Source organism: Rhinatrema bivittatum, chromosome 1, assembly GCF_901001135.1.
Source record: "Rhinatrema bivittatum chromosome 1, aRhiBiv1.1, whole genome shotgun sequence".
Classification (NCBI taxonomy): Eukaryota; Metazoa; Chordata; class Amphibia; order Gymnophiona; family Rhinatrematidae; genus Rhinatrema; species Rhinatrema bivittatum.
In genome coordinates this window covers 370,193,015-370,206,331 of record NC_042615.1, presented here as the reverse complement: position 1 = coordinate 370,206,331, position 13,317 = coordinate 370,193,015, and the positions used below count along the sequence as shown (strand labels likewise).

The 13,317-nt window shown below is 42.6% G+C and overlaps 1 protein-coding gene across 1 annotated transcript in view; it reads left to right on the top strand.

The window, feature by feature from the left end:
* The first annotated feature begins 594 nt into the window (after positions 1–594).
* The window catches only part of LOC115096270 (ATP-binding cassette sub-family A member 1-like), a 618,744-nt gene continuing 606,021 nt past the window's right edge, over positions 595–13,317 (top strand). The window contains exons 1-2 of the mRNA XM_029610773.1: positions 595–684; positions 2,520–2,717. Coding sequence (XP_029466633.1) covers positions 595–684; positions 2,520–2,717 — 288 coding nt within the window. The remainder of the gene's footprint in view (positions 685–2,519; positions 2,718–13,317) is intronic.

Here is a 13,317-nt window from a genome sequence, read left to right as displayed (position 1 = left end):
TACATGAAAGCTTTTATGCTGCCTTCCTCCATGGACAAGCTTTTCTACTTTGCATATTTCTTTTCTCGAAGTATTAGTTCAATGACATGAGGTCATAGTTACATTTGTACAGTCACATTTTTGTACTGATAGACACAGACACAATAGAAATGGAAGTTTTCAAAAACAACTTGTTTTTACTAGTATTTGATATCGTAATTGCATATGGTGGGATTGGGCTTGATCATGTCGTTTGATGTATTGAGATAAAACACAGCTGGGAGTTTTGATTAATAATGAGGTAAAAAAAAAGATTGTTTATTTGATCATGATTTCTTTGGATTTTTAGGTGTATAATAGGTGTTGGAGGTAAGGGATGAGATTATTTTAAATGGACTTTATCTTTTCTGGTGTGGGATGGTTGGGGTAGGAATTGATGACTCTGAGAGGTGGATGGTTAATATTTTATTGTACCATGCTTTGTTATTTTGTTTACTGAGAAGCATGTAATTGAGTTATATTATATAAATACAATAAAGAAATAAAAGGTCACTTACATATTGCTTATATTAAACATTTTTATACCAGGCAAATAGGACTTTCAGGGACCTGGAAATGATAAAGGAATTTGGTGAGGCCTGGGAGGTACATGGACCAATGATCTGGCAATTCCTTCAAAATAGTTCTCAAGTCAACCTACTTAGGGTAAGAGACTAAAGTTTTCTACTTTGCACTGTCATACACTAAAGGGTTTTTTGAGCAAAGAATATGCAGACTTTTTTTAAATTTGAGGCTTATATTTTTAAAGATCGAGATCCATCAAGTCAGATTGCAATCAATACAATAAATCTACAATACAAGTAACACAATGTAGAAAAACATTAAAAACACACAAATGATTCTTAAGTGTTCTCAAAACTTTATCCTTTGCCTATGCCTTAATTCTATATATAACAATATCCAAACAAAGAGAGGAAACAATTCATTTATCAACAACCACTAATGAAAAAAATATTTAACAAAAGGGACAATGTCATCAGACTTTAGTGCTACACTTTTAATCCACTGTCTCTCGCCACGCAATGGGCCACAAACAGCATCGGCCGTTTATAGGCACTATAATGTAATCACTTGAAGTTGTACCCCAACTTTTAACCACCCTTTTACCCATCTCATCAAACCCAATTTTCACATACCAAAAACAATTTGTCTTATTTTTATTAAACTGACATATTTTGTATTAAAAAATACTTAGCTCCCACTGTAGCGTTCCAAACACTGTCCGAACATGGACCATGCTTCGGCTGTCACCAGCCTTTGTCAGGGGACACCTCGTATCGGCATATAATCCAGACGCCTCCTTTACCCATGCTTTAATCTCTAACAAGAAAGATCTATAGAAATCGATTTTACATTCAATGGCGAGGCGCCATTATACTGTGGAAGGGAGTATGGATAAAAAGAACATTTGAATGTAAAATCGATTTCTACAGATCTTTCTTGTTAGAGATTAAAGCATGGGTAAAGGAGGCATCTGGATTATATGCCGATGCGAGGTGTCCCCTCAGGAAGGGCACACGATCTGGCACACGATTCACATCTCTATAAGACACCATTTAACACGCATTCCAGCCCTAACGTACTTTGATGAATGATCCACTTAGCTGGTTACAACTGAAAATCAGCTTAAGTTATCCAGATAACTTAGGTCCATCCCAGACACCCACAGAATACTTCTTTTTTCTATCCAGCAAAATTATGGCCAGATAATGACTTATCCGGCTATAATTTAGCTGGAAAAGTGAAACAATATTTAAAAAGTTGCCATTTAGTTGGATAACTTCTGCGTTATCCAGCTAAATGGCTTTGAATATTGACCTCAGGGTAGCAAAGAAGTATTGCAGACACGTAAATTTATTTCTGGCAAAATCCATCACAGTTCATCACTAGCAAGATCAAACACTTCATTGTTTCATTAGAGTTAAATGATGAGACTTCCATGAGGCAGGCTTTTGTTTGTTCTATTGTTCCCACATTTCTTCCCAGGGCTTCTTCAGGAAAAAGTCGCTCTTAAGCCTAGAATTAGTGTTGTGACCTTTCCCTCTATGGAAAACATGCTTCCACTGTCTTCTGTTTTAGAAAGCAAAGTAACAGTCAGAGCAAAAGATACTGTCTCACTGCAAGCATCATCTTTTATGCCCACGAAATATGACTGCGGATATCATCAAGGCTTATAGGCACAAACCTCGTATCCACCTATTTCCTTAACAAATAAGTACTATGGCTAGGAGGTTCAGTGTAATAGAAGTCAAGGTCATTTACACATAAAAACTAGTGTGTCACATTTTTAGGGCCAGAGTCACATAAAGATATACAATCTTTGCATATTGTATAGTGCATATTATTATTCTATACATTTTTCTGCCATTCTTTAGCATCATCTTCAAAGTGTGCCATATACACTGAATCAATTACTTTGTTAGATACATAAAGCTCTGTCACTGTGATATATTCTATCTATGAATTTATTTTCTTTTAAGGATTTCCTGAATAACCCAGTAATAACTGCAATAGTAGACTACCAACTGAATGACACAGGTTGGGATGCCAAGCACATTGCTGATTTTCTATACAATGGTCCTATAGAGATGCGTCCTCTTGGAAAACCACTTTATGACTGGAGAGATGTCTATAATTATACAACAAGTGCAATACGGAGCTTAACAAAGTTTCTTGGGGTTTGTATATTTTAATATTATTTACCTTTATTGCAAATAAAGAAGATAGTAATATGTATTTATTCAAATGTTTTTATGATTTTTGTCACATAAAATCAAACTGTTTGCAATGTACCTGTAAGATAACAAACAGTTGTAAACCAATCATGTGAACTGTTTGTCAGTGCTATGGACTGGTTTCTAAATCTGATTTACCAGGTTCCCTGATTCAATGGTCAATCTCCCCCCTGCATTGCCACTGTTAATGAATCTAAACACATTTTGCAAAGCATTGGCAGGTCACATAGTAATGTATGTCCTTCTCATTCTTACATAGTTCATCATGAATAACATGCCACAGAGAAACTCAAGCTGATATTCAGCGGGGCTGGTGAGCGCTGAGCGGGGCAAAAGTACCCATATAACTTTATCTTGAATACTCAGTGTTACATACCTGGGTAACTGCTCAACTGAATATACCCTGAAAACTTTAGGACAGCTATGTTTCTGACCAGACTTACCTGGCTAAATTCAACTAAAATGTAATTATGCCCCAGGAATGCACCCCTCTTCATCATTTCTCAGCCAGCTAACATTTTTCTGAATAAATATTTAGCCAAACAAAATTTCATCAGGAGCAGGGGAGAATTTTCACTTCTAGGTTTTTATCTGGGTAACTCAAAAGTTCCCCAAACAAAGCCTTTTAATGCAGTCCTTATAGTATTTGTCACATGAAGAATCCATGTGAATATGAAAAGCTTGCATTGAGTAAATAATCCTCCCCATTCCTCAAATTCTAACCCTCCTTTTGCCCTCAGATATTTCAGATCTTAACTACTCTACCATTACAACTGCTACCCTCAGTTTCCTGTTAGATTTATCAAAATTCTGCTGCAATTCTGTCGCAAATGTGTATAAGGTTGCACATATTTGCATATTAAATTAACTATTTGAAAAAGTAAAAGAAATGTATTTTCTGACATTTCTATATCCAGTTAATATATTTGGTTCTTTATTAGAGGAAAAGGGAGCTTAGTGTTTGGGGCTTGGGAACAATAAGGGGAAGGACTGGGAATGGGGAGATTGGAGATCTCAGAGGATGGAAATTAAGATGGGATCTCAGGCAGAAGAGCAGGTGGATAAGGAATGGAGGGGGACAGAAGCACAGAGGGAGGTTAGAATAAAGAAAGGGCATGAGAGGTAGGGAGGGATCAGAAATGGGGAGAGGAAGGGATGGTCTGAGCTGAGGACTGGGAAGAAAGAGAAGGAGATGATAGGTATGAGGGAGAAGGAGGAATGATCAGGGATGGGGAGAAGAAAGAAGGAAGAAAGATCAAGGGATGGGGGAAGAGAAGGATAACCAGAGAGAGGAGAGCTAAAGTCCTTCCCCTTGCTTGTGTCCCATTCCCCCTCACATCCCAATCCTAGGTCTCTATCCTCTCTCTCTCTCTTGCTTTCTCTATCACTCTTCCCATCCATACTCTCTCTCTCCTTTGCTTTCTGTACACTCATTCTTTTGTAGCTTCATCCCATCTGCCCATACACATACCCATCTTTTTACAGCTCCTCTTGCACACAAACCATTTCACCAGTACCCCCCCCCCCCTTTCATGCACTCCATGTTGCTGTCCTGCCCGCAAGGAGCGCGGGCAGGCTCCTTACCTCCATGCGGCCAGTCAGGCCGCTGATGCTCTTCTCTTCCCCCGAATCAGCTGGGGCCGACCCCGCAGCTGTTTCCATGCGGCCGGGTTCTCCGTTGCTGCTCCTAGCTCTCCCTGACATCCTGCTTTGCTCCCAGGGTCTTCAGCCGGCAGGGAGGCTGTCCCTGCCGGTGCCTGCTTCAGCCCGGGTCCTCACCCGGCAGGGAAGGCGTCCCTGCCGGTGCCTGCAGCCACCTTCAGCTCTCTATTCTTCCTGCAGCCCTTCCAGCTTCTGTCTTCATGGCTGGGAGCCGCTCCTGCAGCTTGCCACCTCCAGCTTCGGGGCAGGGCTGCTCCGCTGCCTGCCTTGCTTCCTGGGCCCTCCACATGGCCGAGGACGCCACCAGCGGATCTTGCTTCTCTCTTCTCCAGCTCTCCTTAGGCATGGGCGCGCGCCTCTCGTCTGTTTTTCAAGGGCCAGCCAGGTGTGGCCCTCTGCTGACCCCTCCCTGGGCGTTGTCCTCTTCAGCCCTACAAAAGGACTCAGCGTCCATTCCAGCTTTGCCTTCGCAAGGAATTGGTCACTCCTGGGATCCTGCTGTCCTTCGCTCCAGGAATCGTCCTTGTTCCAGCACTTCTTCAAAGTCCTGTGTTTCCTGTTCTTTGTTGGAGCTCCTTGTCTTGTCCTTTTGTCTACGTTCCAGTCCTGCTGTTCCAGATGTCCGTGTGCCAGTCCTAAGGTCTGTCTCCTGATCCATTATCTGTTTTCCAGTCCAAATGTTTGTTCCTCATATCCGTGATCCAGCCTGATGTTGCTTCTCCTGACCCTGACGTCCGTGATTCCGTCTTGCCCTCCTGAACCCATGGTTCCTCATTCATGAGTCTTCTGCACGCTTGGTACCTCTCTGCAAGCCATGTCGTGGTCTGTGACCAGCCCCACAGGTGGGCTGAGTAGGGTGCTTCATGATGCAAGCCTTGTACCTTGTTCCTGAATCTTCTGAAAGCCTTGTACCTCGTTCCTGAGTCTTCTGCAAGCCTGTTACCCCGTGGCAAGCCATGTCGTGGTCTGTGACCAGCCCCACGGGTGGGCTGAGTAGGGCGCTTCATTATGCAAGCCTTGTACCTAGTTCCCGAGTCTTCTGAAAGCCTAGTACCTCGTTCCTGAGTCTACATCGTCCCTGAAGTCTCGTCTGTATCTCCATGTTCCAGTCTTCGCTGCCCTGGCCTCCATCCGGCCTGCCGCTTCTTGTCATACCCTGCGGCAGGTCCGAAAGGGCTTGGAACGGTCGGAGGACTGTTCATAAGACCATCATTGCGTTGTTGGTCTTCCGAAGTGTGCAGGTCCAGAGAAGGGTCAGTATCTCCAGTCTTCAGTCCAGCCTCGCTCCTGTCCAGCCCATGCTCGGGCATGCCTCGCCTACCACAGCACCTCTTCGGAGTTCTTCTGGGGTTGAGCTGTGGCCCCAGAACACACATCTCTTGGTAAGTGGGACCACTCTCCTAGCGCTCCACAACACTCCATCTCTTCCAGTTGCTCATCTCCTCCTGCAACTTTCCCATGGCCCCTCCAAACTCTCTCATAATCCCCCCATCTTCCCAGCCTCTCCTTTTTCACCCAACCCCTCAATCACTTCTTTCCATTATCCACCCCCAACCCTGCCTTTTCCCTGTTTATTTCCATTTCTGTTTATTTATTTGCATTTGTATATCAAATAGAAATGAACAAAGGAGATTGGCAGGGGGATTGTGTGTTCTAGGGTTTTCTTCCTTGCCTTTCTAAGGCTCACCACCTGAGCGAAGGTCCCACAAGCAGCTTCACCCACCCTGACGCCGCTACTGCAGTCCTTGCAGCAGAAAATGCTGCTGATGCTCTGTGTCGCCACTCCTGCTAGTGTCTATGTGCACGCACGTCAGGGCTGCACTTAAAAGGCCTGCAGCGGAAAGCCAGTGGTGCCATCAGCTGATGTTATCCCATGTGCGCTATAAAAGAGCTTTTCAGTCTTGCTTTTGGGGCCTTCACAAGGTCTCTTGTTTGTCAGTTCCTAGTCTTCTTGGGTCTTGTTCTGTTCCAGGTCGCCTGTGGCCTTGTCTGTCCAGCATCTGTCCTTGCTGGACTAAGTCTTCAGAGTCCTCTTGGTTTTAGAGTCTTGTTCCGAGTTCCTGTTTTAGAGCCCTGTTCCTGGTCTTTGGAGAGCTTGTTCTATCATGTGGTCCATCCTGGTATTCAGTGTCTACCTGGTCCTTGTGTTCAGTCTTCGCTTGGCTCCTCATCCTTGTCTGGAACCCTGTCTTCAGTCTTTGCCTGGTTCCTCATCTGCTCCTGGACCTCTGTTTTCAGCCTGCTATGGTCTTCAACCTTGAACCTGGTCCCACATCTCCAGCTTGGCTCCACTTCGGTCTTCAGTCACAGCTTGATGTGGCTGCAATCTTGGTTCTGCTCTTCAGTGGATCTATGTCATTGCCTAGCCCATGCCTGGATATGCTTACCTCTGAGCGACATGGATCAAGGCCAGCCCTGGGGTTGCATTGGTCACATGTTGTGTCATGGGGCTCATGCATTCGTGTGGTCTGAAAGGGCCTTCAGAGTGGCTGGAGGGCTACTCCCAGAGACCAGCCCTGGTTGACAGGTTCTCTGACAGTTGGAGAGCATCTGCCTGCGATGGGCCTTTTGTCTTGATGCGCTTGCATTCAGCCATCTCAAAACTTCAGGAGACATATTTTCTCAGGAATAGCCAAGCCCATTCTTGATTTTTTTCATCTTTTGTCATGCTTTGTGTGGTTCTTATTTTCAGTTTTCAAAGTTAAAGTATCTCTGGATCCTGTTTCTGTACCCTAAAGCCCCCAGTTGGTAAATGATTACCTTCTTCTCCTCAGAAGCCATAGAGAGAATGCTGGAGGAGGAGACTCTGAGGAGGTGATACAATTAGGCTTGCCACCTGCAGGAAAGTCCTGCATGTGGCTTCACTCACCCCGATGCCACTACTGCGGTCTTTGCAGCAGTAAAACGCCGCCAATGCTTGGTGTCGTCACTCCTATCAACGTTTCTTTATGCATGCCTACGCACGTGTCTGGGCTGCACTTAAAGGGCCCATAGTAGGAAATCCTGTTGTACTCTCAGCTGACATCATCCCGGCTGTCTTACAAAAGGGCTTTTTAGACTTGCCTTTGAGGCCTTTGTAAGGTCTTTTGTTCACCAGTTCCTGGTCTTCCGTGGTAATTTTTCTGTTCCACGTCTCTTGAGGTCTTGTGTGTCTTGCATCCATCCTTGCTGGATTAAGTCTTCAGAGACCTCTTGTTTTAAAGTCTTATTCCTGAGTTCCGTGTTCCAGAGCCCTGTTCCTGGTCTTTGGAGAGCTTTTTCCAGCCTGTAGACCATCCTGGTCTTCAATGTTCACTTGGTCCTTGTCTTTGATCCTCGCCTTCCTTGTCCTTGTCTGGATCCCTGTCTTCAGTCTTTGCCTGGTTCCTCATCTGCAGCTGGACCTCTATTTTCATCCTGCTATGGTCTTCAACTGTCATCCTGGTCTTGCATCTCCAGCTCGGCTCCACTTCAGTCTTCAGTTGCAGGTTGTTGCAGCTGCATTCTTGGTTCCGGTCTTCAATGGATCATTGTCGTCGCCTAGCCCCTACCTGGATATGCTTACACACCACTGACATGTTCCATGGCCAGCCCCAGGATTCTGTTTGTCACATCATGGTACAGGGCTCATACATACCTGCAGTCTGCTGGAGGGCAACCCCTAGATACCAGCCATGGCTGCTGGTTCTCTGACAGCTGTACTTCCTTATTTTTGTTGTTTCCTGTTAAGCTACAGATACTTCCTTTTTTAATAAATTATGGTTGTTATATTATTCTCTCTTGTTGTGCTTTATTTGAATGAGAATAATATTATTTAGAATTTAACATGAAAAAAACATAATTGGCTTAATAGGGGATCACAAAAATAAGGGAGTGAGGAAAATAGAAACCCTAGAACACATGACATCCTCCTCCCCCCAGTTTCTCTTAACAGAATTATTTCACCCTAAAATGCCTGCATAGATCAGGCTGCAGGGAGATGGAAGAGAACTGCAGCATGTTGCACCACATCCTCTGTTTCTCGGGCTTCTCAGCTGCTTTCACCTGTGAGCAATGTGTCCTGAAGTTGAAAGCAGCAGTTGAGCTCAAGTGGCAGAGGAGGAAGATACAGCTGACATGGGATTAGCATGAGTACCTGGGGAAGGAGAGAGATACCGGATTTTGTTAGCATGCATACCAGGGAGGAGTGGGGAGAGGTGGAGCGCTAAGAAAGGGACCTGACGTTGTCAGTATCTGGGGTGCATGACATGAGAGACTCATGTCATTAGCGTGCGCAGGGAGGGGGGAATAGGAAGGAGTTTGGCAGGGCTGGCATAATACAGCAACCCTTCACAGACAGCAGGCAGGCTACCTGGCCTCCCGTGGTGAATCTGCAGAGACCAGGAAATTCCACAGGAAGGAGAAGATTGTGCAGCTCTTCCCATGTCTGCAAGGCATTGATTACGATGGTCAATTTGTATGGTAGCTTAGGAGATATAGGAAAGTTGAGAATGAGTGCAGCTGGGACATATGGGAAGATCCAAAGAGCCCTACTGTTCTCTAGTATTCAAAACATCCAGAGGAAAATATTCAAAAGAAAATGGCTAAGTAAGGGGGTCATTTATCTAAGGCTTATCGCATGCAAAAAGGCCCTTTTCGCTTGCGATACTATGCAAATTAGGGGGAGGGGAGGAGTCGAGGGTGGGGAGGGGGCAGTGGCTTTGCTGTTGGCGATAATGTTACTAACATGATCATCGACAGTAGCGCGCCGAATAGCACCACCTTTCACGGTGGCGCTATTCGGTGCAAATGCCAGCAGCCAGCGCACTACCGGCGCAGGCCCGCTCCCCCTTTCGCCCCCCGCTCCCCTCTGATTAGTTTTAAATGTGCCATAAGCTAACTTCATGGAATGACCCCTAGTCCTTCTTTTATCTGAAAGAGTAAATAACTGATTCACATCTACCCGTTCTAGACCTCTCATGATTTTAAGCACCTCTATCATATCCCCCCTCAGCCGTCTCTTCTCCAGGCTGAAAAGTCCTAAGCTCTTTAGTCTTTCCTCATAGGGGAGCTGTTCCATTCCCCTTATTTTGGTCACCCTTCTCTGTACCTTCTCCATCACAAAAATTTCTTTTTTGAGATGCAGCGACCAGAATTGTACACAGTATTCAAGGTGTGATCTCACCATGGAGCAATACAGATGCATTATGACATTTTCCGTTTTATTCACATTCCCTTTCTAATAATTCCCAACATTCTGTTTGCTTTTTTGACTGCCGCAGCTCACTGAACCGATGATTTCAATGTTTTATCCACTATGACGCCTAGATATCTTTCTTGAGTGGTAGCACCTAATATAGAATCTAACATTGTGTAACTATAGCATGGGTTATTTTTCCTTATATGCATCACCTTGCATTTATCCACATTAAATTTCATCTGCCATTTGAATGCCCAATTTTCCAGTCTCACAATGTCTTCCTGCAATTTATCACAATCTGCTTGTGATTTAACTACTCTGAACAATTTTGTATCATCTGCAAATTTGATTACCTCACTCGTCGTATTTCTTTCCAGATCATTTATAAATATATTGAAAAGTAAGGGTCCCAATACAGATCCCTGAGGCACTCCACTGCCCACTTCCTTCCACTGAGAAAATTGTCCATTTAATCCTACTCTCTGTTTCCTGTCTTTTAACCAGTTTGTAATACACGAAAGGACATCACCACCTATCCCATGGCTTTTTACTTTTCCTAGAAGCCTCTCATGAGGAACTTTGTCAAAAGCCTTCTGAAAATCCAAGTACATTACATCTATCAGTTTACCTTTATCCACATATTTATTAACTCCTTCAAAAAAGTGAAGCAGATTTGTGAGGCAAGACTTGCCTTGGGCAAAGCCATGCTGACTTTGTTCCATCCCCCATCCTGAAATCGTACCATCAGGCTTCTTAATAATCTCAGCACCCTTCAAGCTGCTAAGATAGGCTGTTACCTAACATCAGGTTTCCTAGTCTCCCCTGAACTTGTTAGAAAGTATTTGGCCATCAACAACATGCTGGTTCCAACCTGGTTATTCCATGATCTGAAGTATCACTAGATTATGCTTCTTTTTTATGCACTTACATTTCTTCATATCAGGACACCTCTTACATCTCCTCCAATGGATTGAAGGATGGATTGTTGGCAACATTATAACCTCCCAAAACTGTTTCTACCAGTGTCCTAGAATATGAAAAGGACCATAAAGCCATGTAGTCTATCCAATTTAATTCCTTGTCCAATGCCACTCAGGTTGGTCTCTGATTTTCCCTTCAATTTTTTTTATCACTAGGAATCCTCTGTGCTTTTATCTTGCTATCTGGTACTCCATTAGCATTTGCCACCTCTGCTGGGACTACATTCTATGCACCCTCACCTCTTTCTTTGAAGAAATATTTTGTTATATTGCTCATATGTTTACTTCCCACGACCACCACCTCTCCAAGCCTCATACTATGACCTCTTGTTATAGATTATTCTTTCCTATAAAAAGGTTTACAGTTTCTGCATTATTTATATCCTTGAGTTACTTGAATATCTCTAGTTACACCCCTCCCTCACATCTATTCTCCCCTCCAGTGTATACATATTAGGTTCTTAAGTCTCATTTCATATGGGTTTTGGTGCATATTTTGATAGATTTTCTCTGGAATGTCTCCAACCTGTATGCATCCTTTCTGAAGTATGGCCTCCAGAACTGGACATAATATTCTAGGTGAGGTGGAACCAGTGATCTGTACAGAGGCATTATCACTCCCTTATTTCTGCTAATGCATCTCCCTTTGTACCCCAGCTTGCCTTTAGCTTTGGCCACTGAGTTATCACAATTGTTTTGCTTCCCTGAAATCATCACACATGGTCACTCCAAGGTTTCTGTCCTTGTTGGTACATATCAGCATCTTACCTCCTACAGTTTACCAATCCATGGCATTCCTGCACCCCATGTTTTTTTTTGCAGTGAATCTTAATTGCCAAGCATTCAGCTAAAAAAAATAAAAGGGAAAACTGAGGAGAAAAAGAATTAAAAACAAAACTAATGAAATACATTGTAAAAAAAAATGAATTGATTTTGGTTTTAAATTAAATACATCTGAAATAGAATAAAACATTTGTACAACATTAAAACACTATAGTACAAACATCACACAATGAGAAGTTATAAAGCAATTACTGGTAATACATTTAATACATATATAAGATACAAGGCAAAAATGTATTTATATCTATAAATTAAAAATCATTAAAATTATATGTGAGAACAAAGGTAGAAAAATAATATATATATATAAATTGTAATTTGTACCTCTGTGCTCCAAGATAATCAGCAACAGGAGCATGAATCACAACAGATTGCTGTTGCCACTTGCAGATCTTTCATCTGGCCAATAGATGTCAGCAGCAATACTACCAGTTTCACCATGCTCAACAGCATCCTCTAATTTTTGCTTCATTTTTTCAAGTTTTCTCTGCCAGGTATACTGATTGGTTGTTTTCTGCACTAATACAAACCTGATTATATGGGAGAAAAAGCCAATCAGCATATAGCACAGTATTGCCACTGGCCCAACTATAAAGCCATATATCGAGGGGGGAGGGTGTGATGTTTTTATGTTTTTAATATTATAGGGAACGGTTAGCACATCGATTAGGGTTGTGGACTGTATTTTTTTTATTGTGATTGGTAATATTTTATTGTAAATTGTTTGCTATTATAGTCTTGTAACTGCTTTGAGTTTCAATTCAAAAGAAAAAAGTGGAATCAGATCAAATAATAAATAAAGAGAGACAGAACATCTGTTCTGAGCACAACACATCAGGTTTACAATTAAACTATACCAAAGTGGAGCTTGCAGTGCATGCTTTACATGTCAGCTTGTGTGTATTCTGTAGTAACATGATAATATGTGGCCTCTCCTACATCCATAGTATCTCAGGAGACTGGGGTCTATGACTATATTATTGTATTCATATCAAGCATAATACATAATCATCTGCATTTAAGAAAGCTAAAATAACTTAGGGTATGCAGATATCAAATAGTGAGGGTGCTGATTCCAACTGTGTGATGATAAGCACTCATACACCTTGTCTTGAAAACTGTGCTGTGGCCAGCCATATACAAACTCTTGAGGCAGATATAAGTCCTCCTATATGATTACCTTATATTTTGACAAACTAATGTCTTCTGTTATGCTCTGTGTCAAAAATTCTGTTTTGTTTTAAATATAAAACTGAAAACTGAACCAAGACTAGAAATATAAATTATGCATAAGCATGTCTGTCCTTCACGCTTAAACAGCTTAAAAAGCTTCACCTTCTAATTGACCTGAAAGCCATTTATTGCCTCATATAGTCTTGCACAGTGGATGTTATCATATGAAAACTATAAAGGTAGTTCCTGAATTTTAAGCACTGGTCTCTTTTTTTTATCCTTTAAGAAAACAGAATGATGTGACAAAGTTAATCAGCCTGAGTCAGTCTTGTTGGCATCACCCTGTGGTGCAGGTGATTTAGAGCTGTTGACCATTGTAGATTGAATCATCCTGGAAAACTGCAGTGGGTTTCAGCTCTGGAGGCAGTTGCAGATCAATGGGGAAGAGAGAGATGGGGAACAATTAGTGAATAAAATATTTGCATAACTTGCCCACACTAAAAACAATTTATTGGTTGGTCTGCAAAGCAAGGAAGTCATGACTGACACCCTGTTTTAAAACAAAATGCACTGTACTGTGTGCCTATTTTTTGAGAGACGGTTATTGGAGGCCTTTGGGGAATATGCACAGCAGATAACACCTGTTCTAATGATTAGATAGAACTGCACTCATTAAGCCAGGGATCAGGTGCAACAGCCATTAAAAATGTCTCCATCATAAAAAGAT